The sequence below is a fragment of the Lygodium microphyllum genome, chromosome 17 (genome assembly GCF_053477565.2).
Source record: "Lygodium microphyllum isolate KBCC chromosome 17, Lygodium_microphyllum_v1.1.10, whole genome shotgun sequence".
Lineage (NCBI taxonomy): Eukaryota > Viridiplantae > Streptophyta > Polypodiopsida > Schizaeales > Lygodiaceae > Lygodium > Lygodium microphyllum.
The window spans coordinates 140537165-140559158 of record NC_141151.1 but is presented as its reverse complement, the minus strand read 5'-3'; the positions used below and the strand labels follow the sequence as shown (position 1 = coordinate 140559158).

Below are 21994 nucleotides of genomic sequence, written 5' to 3'. Positions count from 1 at the left end.
TCTAGGGCTTTCACTAACGCTATGGGCTACGTGCAAGGACTAATCAATCCATCATCATTGTATTAGGATTCTTCTTCACTCAATATAGTATTCTTTCCTCATCTTCTACTCTCTCTCTCTCTCTCTCTCTCTCTCTCTCTCTCTCTCTCTCTCTCTCTCTATGTTCTGTTTCTCTTCCGTTGCGCACTTTCACATGGTATTGTCGCCTAAGTGAGGACACAGTTTGGAGATTTCTTGTAAAAGAACAAGTTTTCATCGCGGAGAAGCAACCCAGATTTCCAAAACGCATATTTTCAGCCTATGTTTACTACAATTATAGCTCAAACAAGTGGTCCACTACCCACTTTCACCCCCAGGCAGCCAAGCGACAGTCTCCAAGGACCAGGCGGCAACTTTTATGCATTAAGCGACATTAACTTTTGTGTTTTGTCCAAAACCCAAATTTACGTTTTTGTTGGTATTTGTTTCCTAGTACAGGCATCTACATATTTCTACAAGCGACAACTTTCTCAGCCTTGGCAACAACTTTCTGTTGTGGGTGAGTTTTTTTGTGTAGATGAAAGGCTCCTACTGGCAAGCGACAATTGTTTCTATGTCAAACGCAGCTTTCTAGGAGATTGCATGTTCAAAGATGTCTTATCACCGGTTCTTTGTTGACTCAAAGGATGAGGTCCCTATTCCTCCTTCTAAGAGATCGAGAGATTTTCGTGCTAGTTCACGCGACAAACAGAGGTCTCTTAGCCCATTTATACAAGATCCCTCTCCTCCCCATTCTCTCCATGTTTCACAAAAGGCCCGTTCTACTGGCCTTCATATTCCATTCATGGCGCCCTTGACACAAGTGTCTATATGCCCGTCTTTGCCCAAAGAAGACCGGTTTGATGGTTCCAACTACTGCCTTTGGTCGTGTAAAGTGAAGTGTATCCTTGATACCTTCGCTCTTTGGGATTTTGTTACCCACTCCCTGTCTAATGGAGGATACCACCATTGGATCATCGTTGTGGATCGTGCAACCTTATGGGATTGGCTCAACTCTAGAGCTCTTTGTACCATCAAAAGACATTTGCCTACCAGATTACTCTTGAGAAGAAATTACAGATACTCGTTGATGATTCTCCTTTCATGAAGGATCATATCAACAAGTTGAAGAACATGAGGAATGAGCTTGCATCCCTTGGCAGGATGATCTCTTCAAAGGATATGGCTATGATACTTTTGATTCACTTGCCATCTCCCCGGTTTAATGTCTTCTACACCAGCCTTCTTACATTGAGGACCCGTGAGAATCTTCTATGTGAGGAACTTGCCCCGCTTGTTTTGGAGTATGACGAGCACGCCAACGAGGTAGCCAATGGATCCACCTCCACCAAAGCCTTTGTTGCAGGTTTGAAGGGGAGAAAAAGAAGAAAGGGAAGTCAAAGGCTAAAAGACACGAGAGTTCTTCAAGCTTTGACTACGACTAGGAGAAGCCTAAATGCCCATATTGTGAGAAGGGGACACATCCAGAGAAAAAATGTTGGAAGTAGCACCCTCACCTTTGTTCGAGAGTGAAGGATGGAGCTAAAACATCCAAGCCTTCTACCTCTACTCTAGCATATTGCTCATACCATGATAATGCTCATGATGTGGTTCATGCATATGCTAGTGCCTTTGCTCATTGTACCTATAGAAATAGTCACACTATTCATAATGCCCACGATAATGCTTGTACTTCTCATACCCATGATAATGCTCATGCTTCTAATCATATGGCATGCCATTACTTGTGGTTATAACAATCCATAACTAGTAGAAGTCTTGCTCTATTCTTTGGATCCGCTCTTTTACTCACTAGCTGATTGACTAGAGCTACAATTTTATCAATTTTAGCTTGAATTTGAAGCCAAGCCTGAGAAGGGAAGTGGAAACTATGAGCTATGACTTGTTTTTTTGCATGCATTGTTGTCCCTTTGTTGGTGCAATGGAAGATCCAACTTTAACAATCAAAGATTCACCTCAAAACTTCTTTCCTTTGTAACTCTAGTACTCTCCACTCATCTTTTAATCAAGCTCTTGCCCAATTTGAGGTGAAGTAACTGTATACCTTAATCATGGTGTTGTAGCAGGTAAGCACTATTGTGAAATAGGCTGCTTCAGTGAGGGCATGGTCCAACTTAAGATATGCATACCTTAGTCATGGTATTGTGGCATTCTAGGTAAGCACTACTATGAAACAGGTTGCTTGTGTGAGGGTCCAACTCAAGATATGCATTTGTTAGCATCCCTCATTCATTCAGATTAGTCAATTGGTCTAGTAGCTGATGTAGTGGATTTGCTTACAATATTGATAAGAAATCACCACCTCAAATTGTGCAAGCAATTTCTAATGTCTCATTCCAATGACTTGATCCTTCAACCTAATGATCAATGAACTACAAAATACCACAAATTTCTGTACTCCACTGCAAAGAAAGAGAATGCCATGAGCAAATCTAAGGAAGCACTTGCATTGCAGACAACCCTAGCATCTCACATATATCTGAATGTACCAACTCTAAGGGTGAAGATTTTAATGAAAGAGACTTTTTATGTGATGTTTGAGCATGCTTACCAAATATGCAATGATCACAAAGATCAAAATCAGCATACGAAACACGGCAAATAACCCAAACGAGAAAGCACTTTCATTCCAATTTGACTCATGTGCTCCAACTGGGTATGCCAAAAAAACACACCTCGTTGCTCGGTTATGGTGATAATATGATCACACACACTAGATACATGTAATGGATACACAATGTCACTCTTAGAGCCCTTAGCAAGATTCCTAGATCCCTCACATATTTTCCATTTGCTACCCCCATAAGAAGTATGATAGCCTTCATCATCTAGTTGCCCTGTGCTTATCAAGCTCTTCTTGAGCTGGGGTACATGCCTCACATTATGCAAGGTGAACACTCAACCATGCTAAAATGCCAACTGCACACTGCCAATCCCTACAATGTCACATGCATAGTTATCCCCCAAGTGGACAACACCATGTCTACTACTATTGTAGTCAAAAAACCACTCACCGTGTGGTGTTACATGGAATAAAGCACCTGAATCAAGAATTCAAGTGTGCATGTCATCATCAAAATTCTACAATCAATGATTGTGCACTAAAAGGACTAAAGAGTACATCATTGCCACTATCACTCTTGTGATTGACTACATTGACTTCCTCTATCTTCACACTCCTCTTCTTTGCATATTGGTTGTCCTTTTTCTCATCCTTGCTATCATCAGTGCTTTTACCCTTGCCCTTCTCTTTCTTCCACTTTAAGCAATCCCACTTGAAATGCCCTTTCTTGCCACAATGATGGCACTCTACATTTTTCCCACAAGACTTTCTACGTACTTTGTTTTCAGATTTACCCTTCTATTGGGATCCACCTCTAGTATCCAGTGCATTGAAAGACTTCTTTGCTGAAATATTTTGCCTATTTAGCTCTTCCATGAGTAAAGAGCTCTCCACATCGGAATAGAATAGCATAGCATTGGAATCACTCATTTGTTGTCCTAAAAGTGTTCCAAATTTCAAGCAAAGTGCATAGCAAAAATGTTGCCTTGAACTCCTCATCAATGTGAAACTCCAAAGCAATAAGCTGGTTGAAAATAGAGTTAAACTCATTCAAATGTACAAACATGGTTATACCTTCTTTCATACGAAGGTCCATCAATTTTTTCAACCAATTAACCTTGATTGCTGCACTTTTCTGAGTATATAACTCCTCAAGTCTTTGCCACATATCATAAGAAAATTTCAATTTCTTTGTTAAAGAGTAAAGTGTCTAACACTAAAAGCTCTATGGTAGAGCATGCAAGCTCATCTAACTCATTCTATGGTTGCTAGTTTTATCCCTTTTGTCTTTATGAGCTTCACGTGTCTCTTCTACACCAAGACATTATAGCACTGCTTTTGCCATATAGCAAAGTTGTGTGCACCCTCAAGCTTCTTAATGTGCAAAAGATTGTTGCTATCACTGTTGCCACCCATGATTTATAGCTCAAAAGTGACTCAAAAAGCCAACAAATATGAGCCCAACTATCACACAAATGACTAAGGTATAAAGCAAGTACCAACCAACAATGAACAAATAAGTAATTGCAGAAATTTCGGATCTGCAAGTCTATTTTTGGAGTCATAAAATGTGTGCTACAGCACACCACAACTAATTGCAACTGTGCCATGGGCTAATACATCAATTGCATGAGAAAGCCCCAAATTTTAGCTACAATTTCTGCTCCAAATGCATCCACGGGCACAAACTTGACTCACATGGTCAAAAACTCCAAAAATTCTCTACTCAAATTGCATCAAACATAACTTCCAAGTAGATTCCACAATCTAATTTTGCCAAAATTTCACAAATTTTGCAAAAGCCCCAAATTTTTCCAAGATCCAATGTGCTCAATTTGCATAGAAATTGCATTGCAAGTACATACCAAGACCAAATTTGACACAAATTTTGCAAATTTTGCAGAAGCCCCAAAATCCAGGAGTAAATGCATGCACAATCTCTCTGATTTGTCAAATTGTGCTTACACACACGTGTGACAGCCCGCCAAAATTTACCAAGGATAAACCTTTTGGAATAAAACGTGAAAGAAAAACAAACTTTGACTGTAGACAACTGCAGGCAACCAACGCCAGGCTTGGGAACTGCCGCTGATGTTGGCGCAACTAACTGCAACCTGCGACCTATGACTTGCGCACTACCCACGTGATTGCCTCTGACTAGAACTAAGGACAACCTACTGTTGGCAAAGCTCAAATTGGCTCTAGGAAGCACGCTCGCAATAACCTTCAACTCTGATACCAATTTGAAGTGAAGGGTACACGGTGGAGATGTGATGGTTAGCAATGGTAATGGCTACAAAGAGAGAGAAGAGAGAGAGAGGTGAGATACTTAGTGTGGGTACAATTAGTTGTGTAGCTCTTTTAGGTTTTTAGATAGATATATGTAACGTATAAGTGCTAAGGGTGTGTTCACACTCCAACATGTATAAAATGTCCAAATGAAGCAATGCGGAAGCGAATGACCGTGACACAGAGTGAACAAAGAGAGAAGAGAGAGAGAGAGACAGTGAAACGCAAAAAATCTACAATGAAGAATGCTGTATAAGGATGCAGAATTATACACGGGTGCGGAGAAAATATCTGCATATGTTTCCACCTTGAGGATCTCAATCTCCGTCAACCCCAAGAGCAATCTCCGTCACCAGCAGGCTGAAATCTGTCAGATACAATGTACAAGACTACTGGAAACTCAGCCTTATAAAGGCTGAAAATAATGCTTGAAAAATACCTGAAATAATCAGGTTGGTTGCAGCCGACTGTAGTTGGACACTCTGACTACTGCCACGTGGCAGCCTACCACGTGGCACAGGGAATGACTCTCAACACCCCCTCTCAAATCCTCGACAAGGCAGTAGACAAAGGGATCTAGAATGTCGGTGAAGTAAAGCCTGGGGAAGTATCTTCGTAAACAAATCTGCAAGATTGCCTTCAGTCTTACAGTATTCCACATCAATGGTCGCATCCAAAAGCTTCTCCTAGATGAAATGATACTGGATCTCTATGTGCTTCAACAGTAGGGGCAAAAGTATCATGGAAATCAACACCTGGGCGCTATGCAAAACCTTTAGCAACAAGGCGAGCCTTGTGCTTGTCCAAAGAGCCATCACTATGGTACTTGGTCTTGAAGACCCATTTGACACCAATCACCTTGTTATGAGAGGGACGAGGCACAAGGAACCAAGTGCCATTCTGCTCAATAGCGTCCAGCTCAGCTTCCATCGCTTTCCGCCAATGATCAGACTGTAAAGCCTCCTTCACTAATGTAGGCTCTCTATCCTGCATAACACGGGACACCAAACAATAATTAGAGCAAACAAGCTCCGTAGAATGTGCCTAGTGCCTCCGTGATCTCCGTGGTCCATCCTGCGGTTCCCATTCCTCAGGAACCCCCTCAATCCCTAAATCTCGAAGCGTGTCACCGGCCCAACAAGGAGGAGGCCAAATCTCGCCTCGGCACTCTCCATCTACTGAAGTTTTTGGAAGGTCCACCTGCAATGGGAGACCAATCGGTGAATCCGGTGGCTAGGTAGTAGGCTCCTCATTCAAAGAGGAGTCCTCAAGAGACACAGGCTCAAGAGGAACAGTCGCTAGGGCCCAACTATCACCAGGATCTCCAAGTAAAGGGTGATCCTCACCCCCCTCTGGGGCTAGCCACGAACCGAACATCATGGCTCGTGTAGACATCCCGCTTAACAGGATCATACAATCGGTAGCCTTGAGGCTGCAAGCTATAGCCCACAAACACTTGTCTTCTGGAAGCCACTTCAAATTTGTCACGTTGTGTCTTCAGGATGTGAACATAAGCATCACACCCAAAAACCTTGAAATAAGAAACATCAGGCTTGGATCCAAAGTACACCGCAAAAGGTGTCATACCAACAACAACGGAAGTAGGAGAACGATTAAGGATGTGAACTAAAGTAGCCACACCCTCAGCCCATAGACACAAAGGTGTCTAACGATGCTCCGTCATAGTACCAGCCATCTCGATCACACTGCGATTCTTCCACTCCAAAATGCCATTCTCATGAGGGGTGTTATATTGGTAAACTCCTGGTGTATGCCATGATCTGCACAAAACCGAGTAAACTCATCAGAGACAAATTCTCTGCCCTTATCCGATCGTAAGGTCTTCGACTTCCGCCCCGATCGGTTCTTCTCAAAGAGTAACCAATCCTTGAAGTTGGAGAAAGTCTCCGACTTCAGCTTCAAGAAATAGGCCCATGTCATTCTAATGTAATCATCTACAATGAGCGTGAAATACAAACTCCCTCGAAGGGATTCCGTCCTCATCGGTCCACAAAGATCGATGGAAACAAGCTCCAAGAGTGCTGAAGACCGCCTTGAAGCCTTGCTGGGAACAACATCACGAGTCTGCTTCCCACGGATGTAGAATACACAAGGCTGCTAACTCACCACAATAACTGGCAAACCTCAAACAAGCTGGTCCTTAGACGCCTTCCAAAGATATTCATAATTGAGGTGACCAAACTAAGCATGCCAAAGCTCGGATTGTGTTTGAGAGGTAAGAAGAAGAGAAGTCAAGGCAGAAGAAGACCGCAACTTGTAGACTCCATTCTCCTTATAACCTGAAGAAAGAACCGCTCTCGATCCTCGATCAAGAATCCGAAAAGAATCCACATCAAACTCGACCAAAAGGCCAAGGGCACAAATCTTGTCCCCAAAGCCGACACATAAAGTACCTCAGAAGCATGGGCACCACCACACCCATCTAGAATAAGATGCATGTTGCCCCGTCCCTAAATAGGAATTGATGAACTATCACCAATAAGAATCTGACCATGAGAAGGCTGCAAATGAGTAGCACCTGCTAAAGAAGGGGTCATGTGCCTAGAGGCACCACTGTCAACAATCCACTACCGAGTAAATGGGACCGTCAACGCAACATCAAAAGCCGGTAGGGTCGAATCCTCAACCACCTCCAAATGGAGGAAAGCACCTGATGAGGGAGCAACCACCGCTCCGGAATCCTTTGAAGATTTCTCCTTCTTCTCCTTGTCGGGGCAATTCTTCTTCCAGTGACCTGTTTTACCACAAATGTGACAAGTAGACTCCTTGTCTTTGTCCTTCTTACATTTTTCTTCTTCTTCTTTTAGTCCTTCCCCTTCTTCTGAGAGGATTGACCAACCAAAGCTTCAAATTTCGAAGCATTGGTTCCTTTCAGTTGCTCCTCTTGGTCCAAGACCATAGGAACCAACTCTTCCCATCGAAGAGTCGCAAACCGCCCTGAAGCAATCAAAGCGGAATAAAAACCACTAAAGCGAGGCGGTAACTGTGAAAGGAGAGTTACCGCCATGTCTTCAAAAGTGATCACCTTCCCTGCGTTTTGAACCTACATCTGAAGCTGCCTTAGCTTGTTGATATGCTCCCGCATGGATAATGACTTGTTGACACTCATAGTCCTCATTTGCACTTCCAAAGAAACGCGCTTCATGACAGTCATCTAATTATACATCTGATCCAACTCCAGCCATATCTCCCTAGCCACCGTTAAATGCTCTATGTAAGAGAACAGTTGTAGTGCATGAGAGAAATTAAAACGAGCAAATGCGTGCATTAAGTTTATCCCAATGTGCCTAAGTTTTTGCCAACTCCACCTTCTCACTGGAAGAGAGTCTGGACTCGTCTCGCGAGGGACGGTTGATAGCCTCCGTAACAAGCTCCGCCAAATCATAGAACTCCAATATGGCAAGCATCATAACCCACCAGATGTGGTAGTTCTCACCATCAAGCTTTTCATCTGAAGAAAGAGTCGGTAAAACGGCCGGCATCTTCCGGTCCATGATCGCGTGAAACTCTATCTCGGCCTCAGAAGACGTCTTTACCTACAATGCTTGCACAAAACACAAAAAGCAGCCCCCTCTAACAGTGAAAATACAGCCTGCTAGTGTTGAGGTTCGCTCATCCCGTTCCTTCTTCACCCGCACAGGCAATGAAAAGGTAAAATCTACACTTGAAGGCCAAAAACGCAGCCTTCTTCCTTCTCTAAGAGAAAAAAATAGCAGCAACTTCAGCAAATCTTCTCTTTTCTCACACGCCCACGCTCGCCTCAGCCTTGTTCTAATGTGCAGCCCACCTACTCGCACTTAAACGCTGAAAACGCAGCCTTGTGTCACGCTGAAAACTCCTCTTCAAATAGATCCACCCTAGGTCAGTCCTTCAATGCTCTAAGACCATGTCAGAGTGAAGCAATGTGGAAGCGAATGACTGTGACAAAGAGTAAAAAGAGAGAGAAAGAGACAGTGAAAGGTAGAAAATCTGCACTGAAGAATGTTGTATAAGGATGCAAAATTATACACGGGTGCAAAGAAAATATCTACATATGTTTCCACCTTGAGGATCTTGATCTCCGTCAGCCTCGAGGGCAATCTCCGTCACCAGCAAGTTGAAATCTGTCAGATACAATGTACAAAACTACTAGAAACTCAGCCTTATAAAGGCTGAAAATAATGCCTGAAAAATACCTGAAATAATCAGGTCGGCTGCATTAAATGCAGCTGTAGTCGGACAATCCGACTGCTGCCACGTGGCACTGCTGATGTGGCACAGGGAATGACTCTCAACATAAAAGGCACAGTGGCCCTTTATTCCCGACAATCTCAGATGTACTTTGTTTGCATCTAGGGTACTACATGTTGACAGTATTTCGTCCATTAGGATTGCCATTCAATGTACTAGCCATTTTGAGGTAGTCCACAAATGTGTATGGTTTGCACCTAGGCTCTAAAACCATAGATTTACAAGGCTACTTGCATGTATGGAGTACATGGAATACATGAAATGTACATTTGGATGTGATGTACATTTGCAAGGCATGTATGGGACACATGGATGGTATGCGATGTACATGCTAACCTCGAGATATAGAGAGGAGCAATTATAGCTAGATATTCTATACATACAGTTTTAGACATTCAGATCTTTAGATTTTAGATGTTAGACTACACTAGGATACATTTTTCTTTCACTTTTCATGATGAGATGACACTAGACACAAATGTATTTTGACTTTGTTATTTTGAGTGCGTGGATAGAGGAAGCGTAAAGATTTACAGCAGAAGTGTGCAGGTGAGTGAGAGCGACAAAGAGAGAGTACGATTTGATTTGGGTGTACCAACAATGTGTTGGTACACAAAGAATAAAATGTATTTATACTTAGGGCTCGTAAGGGTGCATTCGCATGTATAACATAATAATACACGTGTACAATACACGGAGGTGAATAAAGGACCTTTATATCCCAACAACTGTAGATGGCTGCAAATTCTAAAATTTGACCTTTTTCATGTCTTCATCAAAGGCTAAACTACTTTTCAGCAACATTATACCTCATTAACGAAACCTCCTTAGGGATGCCATCATTAATTAAGGACCTGTTTGGAGAGCGGTTGCAAATGTGAACCGCAGTTTAAAGTGCCTCTCCCCAAAATTCATAAGGGAGATTAGCAGTGGACAGCATGCACCGCACTCTCTCACATAAAGTCCTATTGTATCTTCCAGCCACACCATTTGAAGAAGGGCTGTAAGGAGCTATAAGCTCCCTCTTGATTACATACAAGTCACAAAAAGACTTAAACTCAATAGATGTGAACTCACCTCCATTATCAGTTCTCCAGCATTTCAGCTTTCTACCTATCTGAGTGGTCACAAATGCATGAAAAGTTTTAAAAACAGCAAACACTTTGCTTTTCTTTTTCAACAGATAAACCCAAATCTTCCTGGAACAATCATCAATAAAAGAGATAAAATATACAGCACCACCCAACGATTTCACGGGCATTCTACATACATCAGAATGCACCAAGTCCAAGACATTGGACTTACCAAAGACACCAGAGTAAAAGGAAATTTTCATTTGCTTTCCAAACTGACAGTCATTACAAAAAACAAGTTTAGAGCCTTTTTCATCAACCATCTTCAAAGAGATAAAGACATCAAGTCCTTTCTGGCTCATACGGCCTAATCTCTTGTGCCACAACTCCAAATGACAGCCAATTTTAGCAATTGCAAGAAACTTGCCATTCAAAGCTTTACAATGCAAACAATACAAAGTGCCCTTCTTGGTTCCTTTTGCAATCAGCATGGAACCCTTTTTCAATTTCCACAAACCACCACCAAACACTGTAGTGTAGCCATGCAAGTCAAGCTATCCAACAGATAGTAAACTCTTCTTGATGCCAGACACATATCTAACATCTTTCAACACAAGCTTTTGCCCATTATCCAAAGACAAGTGTACAGTGCCTATCCTATCAATGCTGCAAGCATGGTTATTTCTAGGATATACTTTTCCATAACTACCTGCATTGAACATAGCAAAACACTCCAAGCAAGGAGTTACATGGAAAGAGGCACCAGAGTCAACAATCCAAGTCTGAGTGACACCATCATCAACTGACAAAAGTGCATCAGTCACATCAGCCTCGGTAATCCTTGCATATCCTGCATGTGACATACAAGGGCATCATAATCTACTGCACATAGTACATCAGCCTCTGCATCTGAGAGCTCCTCTATGACTACATTGGAGGTTACATTGGCCTTTTCCTTGCCTTTGGCTCCCTCAGATACATCTGTCTAATCCTCTTTCTTCTTTTTGTCTCCTACATTCTTCTTTCTCTCTTGTTCCTTCTTGTAGTACCTGCAATTAGGCTCTTGTGGCCCTTCCGACCACACTGATAGCAAGTAACATCACTCTTTTCCTTTCCTTTGCTCTTGCTTCTACTTCTCTGTCCAGCATTTGCATTTTTCTTTTCAACCCTACCTCTAATATTATAAGGTGAGTTGCTACCTTCTCCACTAAACTTGTGTCTAATTTCCTCATTCAAACTTGAACCCCTCACACCATCATATGAGGATTGGGGTTATTACTGAGAGAAACTACCAAGGTCTCCCAAGAATCAGGCAATGTCATGATTAGAAAGATTTCCCTCAACTTATCATCCAAATCCAAATTAGCATCCTTGAGCTGATTTAAAATACCAGTAAATGCACTCAAGTGCTCAACTACAAGCTTGGACTCATCCAGCCGCATATTCACCAACTTGCGCATTAAATACACCTGATTAACAAGTGTGGTAATCTCATAGGTAGTTTTCAACTTCTCCCATATTGCATGACCAGTATCTAAGCCCTTAATGTGTGTCAAAATGTCATCAATGACACCCATCTTTATATAAGACACGACTTTGGCCCAATCTACATCAGACATTTGTGTGGGTTTATCTTCCTGCAAAGAAGCCTCACAATCCTTTAAGAGCAATATGCCCTGCACACAGTCTTTCCAAAGGTCAAAACCCTGACCATCAAACCATTTGATTTCCATCAAACTCTTAGTGTCTGAACTGGAAGAAGTTGCAACCATTTTTATCACAAACACAAGAGTAAATGCATTGAACTGCAAGAGCACAAGCTAAACCAGCAAATACACTGTTGTTCTTGCCCAACCAGCAATAAACTTCTGTTGTTCTTACATAAGCCAGCCACCACATGGGCAAATGCTGCAGAAATTTACCAAAATCTGCACAACATTTGTCTCATAGGCCACATCGGCCTTTTGCAAACATTAATATATATTTCTTTCTTTTCTTTCTTCCTTTCTCCATCTCTAAAACAGGAGGGGATTGTTGTTACATCACTTTCTTATAGGCCACATTGGCCTTTTGTAAACATTAATATATCTTTCTTTCTTTTCTTTCTTTTTTTCTTTCTTTCTCTCTAAAACGAGAGGGGATTACAGTTATAGCACTTTCTTGGCATCAGATTGAACTATAATTAGGGTTTATCAGCTCAAGAAGTGTGCCATTGAATCTCAGTCATTCTTAGTTTTTCTCAATTCTTTGAGGATGGACAACAATGCTTATGCTATCAAACCCTAATTTACAGCAGAAATTAGGATTCTCAACCACCTCAAAGTGCATGTGCATTAAACAAAAGCCCAAAGATCAAAGCAGCTACTAGAAATGAAGTGTTTCTAGCAGATCTAGTGAAGATTGGGCATCCACATTGAAGTTGACCCGAATGCAAGTGTATTAGATTCAATTTGTACCCAAGTTGTGTCAAAATAAAGGGGCAAATCAGCTCTTGATGCAGCTGGTCATTGATGAAAACCAAATGTATGGAAATTTGTAGAGAGATCAATCTATATCTCAATGTACCCAAGTTGTGTCAGAATCGGGGCAAATCGTCTCTAGATGCAACTGGTCATTGATGAAAACCAAATGTATTGAAATTTGTAGAGAGATCAATCTATACCTTAGTGTACTATGAAATCAAGTAATACAAGGTAAAGAGATACCACAAGGGGTGCCAATTTTGGGGCTGATTGGGTATTGACTATCCAAGATGTTGTGGTAAAGTTTTATTTCAGATTTGTGAATTTATTATATGCTGTAATGAGTGTTAAATCAGGTTATCTACCACCCTATCCGAGAAGGAAGCCTGGCTCAAAGAGAAAGGAACAAGCTTGAGAATTGATTTGGTCCCATAAGGCTGTTAGGTTCATTCCATAGAGCCAACCTAAGGATCTACTATAGGATGAGGAGGGAGGGCACAAAATCCCAAAGATCGAATGTCAATTTTGGGGCCAATTGGGTGTCAAATATCCAAGATTTTTGTGGTAAAGTTTTATTTCGGATTTGTGAATGTATTGCTTGCTGTAATGAGTGTTAAATCAGGTTATCTACCACCCTATACAAGAAGGCTGGCTTGAATGAGGAAGGAACAAGCTTGAGAATTGATTTGGTCCCATAAGGCTGTCAAGTCCCCACCATAGAGCCAACCTAAGGGTCTACTATGGGACGAGTAGGGAGGGCAACAAAACCCCAAAGATAGAATGTGTCAAGAATACACTCGATCTTGCACCTGATGGCCCATTTCATGCCACCACTAACATGATTGTCTTTACATCAATTCTCCCGTTCAGTGATCTTAATGATGATCCTCACATTCACAATGCTCAGAATGCGATTCTTCATGGTCTCAGTCAATTGTTCTCCCATGTGTACCTTCACAAAACCTGCAAAACACAGCACAAAAACAACATTTTGTAGCCATCAATAGCTGCCTTTTAGAGACAATTGATCCAGATGGAGAAAGGTGACCTGCTATATGGAGAAGCACCAGCTAAAAAGGTGTTGCAACCTGCCCTTTCCAGATGAGGGACTGTTGGATGTTGCATTTGATTTAAACAACCTGCTCCACATTGATAAACAATCTGCTGTGAATGGAGAATACTTGTTGAATGCTGACGTCCGCTCTGAAGAGAGCGACCACAGCTGTAAGAGGTCCAGAAACAGATTGCCTGGCTGCACAGACTATAGCCACCACAAATCAGGGGGAAAACAATGCAATGTTATGGCTCCTTGTCACTCTTCTTGGTGACGATACCATCTGAGAATGTGGAACGGAAGGGATAAGAATGTGGAGAGGAGAGTAGATAAACACAAAAGAAACAAAGGGAAATATTGATCTGAACATTGATGCAAGGCTATACACAATCAGAGCCTACATGTGGGAAGGTGCATGAATGAGAGAACCAGACTGATGGCAGAAATTGAGAATCTGAGCGAGGAAGATGAGTGACTCAGATGATGTGATATGATGGGGGCATGTGCGTGGCAGCCTATAAGTAGGCATGAGGACATGAACAGGCTGACCTGATGCTGCCAAAGATGGCACCTTCACAACACTCCCCACCCATTGATGGAAGATGCCACCCACATTGCCACGTGACAGATTCAAACCTTCGAATGACAAAATCAAAACACATTTCCTTGTAAGTAAAATCTACAATTACTCCATATAGTGGACTATGTGCAACGTGAACAAGCTAAGAGAACTAGAGGATGAGATGATCAAGGCCTACAAACCCTAATCTCCGCCTGATGTGCCTGAAAGGGAAGCATCTGACACACAACATAGACTTACAGACTATGATAGTGACAGAGCTCTTGATCTCCTTGTCTAACTTGGACTAAGGCTCACAAGTGAGAGATGTACACAGAATAGGACATTGAATAACATGTCTGCTAACAAAATCAACCTCCGCATCCCAAAGAAGTGGCACTTGCCCATGGACATGTCTAAGCAGCCAGTATCACATGTAGCCCATTACTACAATGCGAGCGAAGCTGGATATTGGTTAGGGGGTCACTTTGCAATGCATGAGATGATCATCACCCCCTTTCTACATCCTCATGGGGGAGTGGAAGTCTCCCTCCAAACTGGCAATGAAGCATCACGGCTGGTCTCATAGTTTCCCTTCTTCCTCAGCTTCAACTTTAGTGAACAAGAAGCTATTGAGTTTACACTTTGCGTCCTAGAATGTCATCAACCTTCACCACAATGGAGCAAGTGGACCTAAGAAGCTAATTGACGAGCAAGAGTTGTAGCCATTCTTTGCCATAGAGATTCCTTATTTTTTATTATAGAATCAAAAGTTCTCTTCCTCTCAAGCCACACAAGTAGAATATAATTCTACAATGATCATTCACCAATTGGGAGCCCTTGACTGGCATCCATGGCTAGAGAGAAAGGGTGTGAACCTCAATTGGATGGATTGTGGAAACATTATAACAAGACAAAGTCTCTAGGTTAGGCTCAAGAGTGGGGATTCTTTCATTGGGATCCTCAACTTCTATGCATACAAGTTAGTCTTAGAGTGTTGGAGATGAATCCAACAATTTAAATAGCTTGAAGGATAAGCAAGGCAAGGGTACATCTATCAACAAAATTATAGAGGAGCAAGAGGCTTGTGAGGCCTTTCTCTTCACGGTGGGCGCCTGAAATGTGTAGAGAGACCTTACCTTATGTGGAAGGGAAGGCTCTTTGAAGTACTCCTAGGGCTACAAATAGTTGGCTGGCAACCTTCTCAAGCATCTTCATGTAGACAAGTGTGTCACCAAATGAGAAACGAACTCTGAAGATTTAATTAAACTTCACCAAGCTTTTTCTATTGAAATGACCTTTCATCCAACACCCCTAGCTCTTGGCATGGTGACCATTGTACCAACACTGAAGGATTTGACACCGAGCACGATGGACAAGTGTATAGGCTATGTGGTGCAAGGACATGGCAAAAGGAACAAGGTGCAATGTGAACCTTTCGTTAATGAAATGTTTGCATCCTAGAGTTGAATTATATCAAATGTTTTGCACAATGAGAAGCTTTGAAAATGCGAAGAAACCCCCTTAAAACAACAGCCCCCTTGTGATATAAACAAAAAATCCCCTTGTCATTAATACAGCTCATGGCATTTGTGGGGCATTAATGCAATTAAAAAGGCATGTGTTCCATGTGCAAGTGTGAACAGCGAAGGAAAAATGCTCGTCTTACTCAGCCCCTATACGCAGCTCAGATCATCAGGTCATCACTAAAATGAGAATGGCTGAATGAATGTGGAGTGAGATGGGCAGCCATAAATAGGCGCAAATGCTCAAAAAGGACAATGTGCATTTGATGGAGGTCAGCCCAGTAAATAATGCAATAAGTGCCAAACTTGATGCAGTAAATGCTGCCCCTGTGCCAAATAAAATCCTTCCTACCCATGGCAATAAATGACTGCCCAAAAATGAGAGAAACAGGCTGCCTAGATGAAATGCAGGAATGGACCTTCACCTAAAATGTCAGAGGCAAATGAACTGATGGACAATACATTGTCCTAATGTCCTTATCTGACCTGTAGTGAGGCCCATACGTAGGAGATAAATATACATGACACACGACTGCTAATTCCCCCTCTCAGATATTGGATGTAGCAGAAGCCAAAGGAGATGACATGGATCCGAGGGTGGCAGGAAGAGTGCCACTACCAATGAGGTGCATCAATGAAGAATGTCAGCAAAGGAGTAAGATCCCCTCTCCAAATGAAAGCCTGACCCAACAAGTGGCCACCATAGACTGAGGGGACTGGAGACCAGATCACTCCAGTAATGTCCAATTGGGAATAAGTGAGCCGAGTCTTTGACCCAACTGACAGATGATAGTGAGGAGCTATCGAGATCCGAAGACATCGTAACCAACCACAAAAGAGCGAAAGGACTAAGGGCCAGGGGATGGGCATACTAGTGGCAAAGGATGGGAACTCAATGACGAAGAAAAGAGGCTGCCATATGAAAACAAGGCCTGATGAACACGTGGGATGGGGGGTGCACAAATTTGAATGCATACAGCAATATGAAGATGTCTTGGAGAATCCTTCATACTGGAAGGGGAATGAGGCCCATACAGCCCCCTCTCCCGCCAACTGGTTACAACGAAACCACACCAATTTTGGGTATTTAATGTTATTCTGGGAATTCCCAGAAAATCTGGGGACATTTTGCTAAAAAAGTAGGAAGAGGGCAGATAAATTTATAGTTTAGAAAGCATTTTACAACTTAAAAAGCACCAAAATCTCAACAGTAGCAATATAGGACAAGAATAACAAAGAAGAAGAAACTTCTGTCAATCCCAGCTTATCACATATACATTGCCTTTCATTGCACAAAGTTGATAATCGAAACATAAGAGTGTCAGTTTAAATCTTTTCTTTTTAATACCTGAACAGACAATGCTGAAAAATGCCCTAGATCTGCATATAAAGCTTCAGTACCTGTAGATTCAGAATATTAAAACCAATCGGTACTATTGAAGCTTTTGAAATACAGATTTGCCAAGTCTATATATCCCACCAGTTATGCTGAGAAGGACACCTCCCAATGATAGCCAGCTTTTTTTTTTGTTGGTTGTGAAGTATCGGACCACATAAACAGGTGAAAATGCTCTTAAAACAGAAAAATCATGCCTGATAACATTATAAACGCCAATAAAGCCAATGGACAGAAACCAAACTAGAACTGCTGGGGCAAAGAACCACCCAACTTTGTCTGTGCCAAAACGTTGCACACTGAATAGGACCACTAAGATAGCACATGCTATTGCTACAACCCAATCTGCATAAACAGGTTCAATATTAAAAGCATTCATGCATCATAATTAGCATAGATCCCAAGGCTTAAAAGTCTAGAATCCTCACCGTCATTTATCTCTGGGTGATCAACTTGGATCCCCCCTACAGAAGAAAGGACTGCAAAGAAATCATACGTCACTTAGTAGCATGCACATCCATGGATATACACTTTTTTTTAACACTATTTGAAAATGTGCATCATGTTTAGCAACATAAGACCAGCTATAACTTCCACAGAAGTTCTAATCAACAAGAAGAGCTCAACCTAACTATTAAGGATTTTCACAAATATAATTGGTATTAACTATGGAAAGCTTTTAATAATCAAGCAAAGTGTATTAGCACCAGCATTTGAACTGGAAATTTATGCAGAAATTTGCAGACGCTACAGTTCATAATAAATTTCATGGTTAAAGATCACAAGCTTGAATTTGGAGTTTTCAGGAATCTGCAGCAACTGTCCAATCAAATGTTTTGGTTTAAAAATCTCACACTTGACATTGAAGTTTAAATGGACTATTAAGAGAAATTCCATAGGCACTTTGATGAGTCATAAACCATGCCTGAGATTGCAGGTGTCAAAATACCATCTCCTATAAGCATGCAAGTGCCAAGAAGCACCAGCAAAACAAGCAGATTTTGAATATGTGGCTTTGTTTCTAGCAACATCTTAGCCTTTCCTGCAAGTGACTTCTCATCCAAATCTCTTCTACTATATGTTGTTAACTTCTGGTCTGTGGGATGTAGATTTGGAATCGTATTGACCTTTGCATGGCGACAAATCAAAGAATAGAGTGCAAATGTGCCTCCTGCATTGGAGTAACAACTAGATTATGAGAAAAAAGAAGATTTTAACGAGCAGTGCAAGTGAAATTGCAAATTTGAAGTTCAAACAAAGTACACTAAGTACCTTCTCCATTGTCAGTTGCTCTCATAACTATACAAGTATATTTGATCAGTGGTACAATTGTCAAGCTGTATATAATCAGGGAAAGGACCCCCATCAGATCTTCCCTCTTTTCGATGCCTTTTGGAAATGTGCTGTGGAATACATATAAAGGAGAAGTACCAAGATCTCCATATACCACTCCAAGACTTTGAAAGGCAAACCGCAAAAGAACTAGTGAAGATAAGGCCTGAAAAGCAGGTGTCAAAGACTCAACAACTAAATATCATGCTAAAATACACTGTAATCCCTCACAGTTCACTTTTGATATCAAGGCTTCTCACAGATGGAAATGTCGCAATAAGCAAAGAGTATCAGATCCAAGTTTAGAGTCATTGACGAAGAGAAGCAGTAGTTCAATGCAACCATAAATGCTTCCCTTTGCTTTCCAACATGAACATGCATTGTTAACAACACTATCGAAACCCTGAACAAGTGTATGAATGAAGCCTACATAAAATGCTGTAGAAAATTGTCAATAGCCTCCAACCTGTTATCCTGCACTACCAGTAATATTTTTTGGGAATTTCCCACCGCAATGGCTTTTATAGTGTCCCAACTGGTAGGCCTGGTGGTATGCCAATACAAAAGAAGTCTCGGACACGAAACTCCCCATAGACCAACATACCTAGCAAAACTTGAGCTTATCAAGATGCTTGATGTGTGTTTGACTTCTCACCTTGCCTATCTTCATCATGCAGCACTCCTGTACCACATAATTTTAGTGGTCAAACCTGCCTTGGGTATTGAATGCTGCCTTCTTCTGAATGGGGAAATTCCACCAAGAGATCTAGCAGAGTAGCCAGAGGACCATCTTGTTCCAAGATTTAAGGATATTTAATAGTAGCATCATTTCCTGAGGCCTTATGTCATCTGAAGCAAGCTCCTTATATAACAAAGGTGGCTGCTATTCCCTCAACCATGTACTGGTCTGTGGCATGTGCAAACCACCATCGTGTGTCTGCCCCTACAGCAAGCTTCTATGAGGAGTGTAGTGCAATTTTGGGTACCCATCTAGAATCAGCTCCTGTAGTCTATGGATTTGTATGATCACTTGTAAGAGAGCAACAACCACCATGAGCTAGTTAGAGGCCAATCTGTATTATTCTGCTCTTCACTATTGATTATTTTATATGTTGATGGTCATTAGTGGTTCTCATATGGCCAAGCTGTTTGCTATTTCCTCAATTACATTCTAGTCTGTGCAAATTAGCCCATTAAGTTGTTAGCAGTCATGTTTGTCATGCCTTGTCATCTCCTGCCTATGAGCCTCAGTCTGAGTTTGACAAGGACTTTAGGAGCTCTGACCTGTCTATCACTTGTTTTGACGGAGGAGGTAGCTCATTCTAGAGCACTCAATTTATTGCATTTCAGTGCATTTTCTCCTCCGGTCAGGATTTTATGTGCATTTCCCGGGGCAGTTTCTGCATTCTTCAGCATGTCTCACCTACCAGACATTGTCCACCCTTTTCTGGATTTTTTTGAGCATTTCTAGCATTTTTACCAGCATTAAATGCTGGTTGGACATATTTTTGATCCCAAATTTCAGGTCGGGCAGTTTTTTGGATTTTTGGCTATTTATAGCCATTTCCCACTTGGCAGTCAGATTATCATCTTCCCTCCTTCCTTGGCACGTGCACACTCCGACTCCATCATCTTCCTCCGTCTTCGGTGCTCCCATCATCATCAGCCTGATCTGGTGCCCTCACTGACGCCGTGAGCTGTGTGTAGGGACTGATCAGTCCTTCTGTATTCAGCATTTGTTCCTTGTTCAATGCAGGTTTCTTTTCTTCTTCTTTTGCAGATTGTCTCTCTCTTCCTCCATGTTCAAGTTCCTTCTTCCGTTGCGCACTCTCACATGGTATCAAAGCATGGTATCATTGCCTAAGAGCGACACAGAGCAGCAGAAGTGTGGGCAAAGCTTGCTTCTTCGTACTATTAGAAGACATTTGCCCATCGGATTACACTTGAGAAGAAATTACGGATGCTCGCTGTTGATGATTCTTCTTCCATGAAGGATCATATCAATAGGTTGGAGGACATGAGAGATGAGCTTGCATCCCTTGGCAGGATGATCTCTTCAGAGGATATGGCCATGATTCTTTTGACTCAGCTACCATCTCCCCGGTTTGATGTCTTCTACACCAACCTTCTTACATGAAGGACCCGTGAGCGGTTTCTATAGGAGAAGCTTGCCCTGCTTGCTTTGGAACATGATGAGCACGCCAAAGAGGTAGCTAGTGGATCCACCTCCACCAAAGCATTTGTTGCAGGTTCAGGAGGGGGGACATTGAAGAAAGGGAAGTCACAGGCTAAAAGACAAGAGAGTTCTTCAGGTTTTGACTCTGACTTGGAGAAGCCTAAACGCCCATATTATGGAAAGGGGACACAGCCATAGGAGAAATGTTAGAAGAAGTACCCTCACCTTTGTCTGGGAGCGAAGGATGGAGCTAAAACATCCGAGCCTTCTAGCTCTACCCCGGCAGTTACCCATGAGTTAGTGTTCCTTCATATTGTTGACTTGGAGGAGCCTTCTTTAGTGGTTGCCTCATCTTTTGAGAGGCCTTGGCTGGTTGATACTAGAGCTTCTAGTCATATGACTCCCCGAGGTGATTTGTTGCAAGATCTATGCCCTTCTGAGGGTTCAATCACTATTGGTGACATTGCTTCGATGCCTATTTGTAGTGTTGGCACCTTGCCTTTATTTCCCGACCATGTGTTGAGCTCCCTTCCCCAGGCTCTTTATGTTCCAAACTTGGGCTTTCCACTCCTCTCAATTTATGGCCTTACAAGGCTCGGTACCCGGGTTGTCTTCACTGAGCAAGCTATTTGTATTCAAGATTCTTCTACAGGGGCTGTTATCACAACACGTTGGTAGAAGAGCGGGCTTTATAGGCTCCACTCCCCTTCTCTTATACAGGGTCCTCCGAGGCAATTGTCTATTGCTACACCCATTCCCACTTGTGCGACCTCTTTTCAACAAGTTCCTTCCCATCCCCCACCCTCTCCTCCGATAGTTCCCTCATACCCCCCTTCCCTTTTAGAGGGGGATGATCTCAGTGATGCAGCTATGGATTTCCAAGCCCCTAGTGTTTTAGAGTGGGCTTCCTAGGATCGTGAGGAGCTGCTTCATCGGCAATCTTCATCGACAGACTTCATCAACATTGGCATTCCCCTTGGCACCCCAGGATTTGTTTCTCCCTTGGCCTTCCGCCACATCCAGGATCTGAGAGGGGGTGTTAGCAGTCATATTTGTCATGCCTCGTCATCTCTTGCTTGTGAGCCTCAGTCTGAGTCTGACAAGGACTTTAGGAGCTCTGACCTATCTATCACTTGTTTTGACGGAGGAGGTAGCTCATTCTAGAGCACTCAGTTTATTGCATTTCAGTGCATTTTCTCCTCCAGTTAGGATTTTATGCACATTTCCCGAGGCAGTTTCTGCATTCTTCAACCTGCCTCACCTACCGGACATTG

At 42.2% G+C, this 21994-nt stretch overlaps 1 protein-coding gene across 1 annotated transcript in view; it reads right to left on the bottom strand.

Moving 5' to 3' along the window:
- Positions 1-21994, bottom strand: part of LOC148022414 (putative potassium transporter 12) — a 42165-nt gene that overhangs the window by 8764 nt on the left and 11407 nt on the right. Inside the window, exons 2-6 of the mRNA XM_087698029.1 lie at positions 18485-18710; positions 18138-18383; positions 17641-17691; positions 17297-17557; positions 17165-17217 (exon numbers count right to left, since the gene is read on the bottom strand). Coding sequence (XP_087554155.1) covers positions 17165-17217; positions 17297-17557; positions 17641-17691; positions 18138-18383; positions 18485-18710 — 837 coding nt within the window. The remainder of the gene's footprint in view (positions 1-17164; positions 17218-17296; positions 17558-17640; positions 17692-18137; positions 18384-18484; positions 18711-21994) is intronic.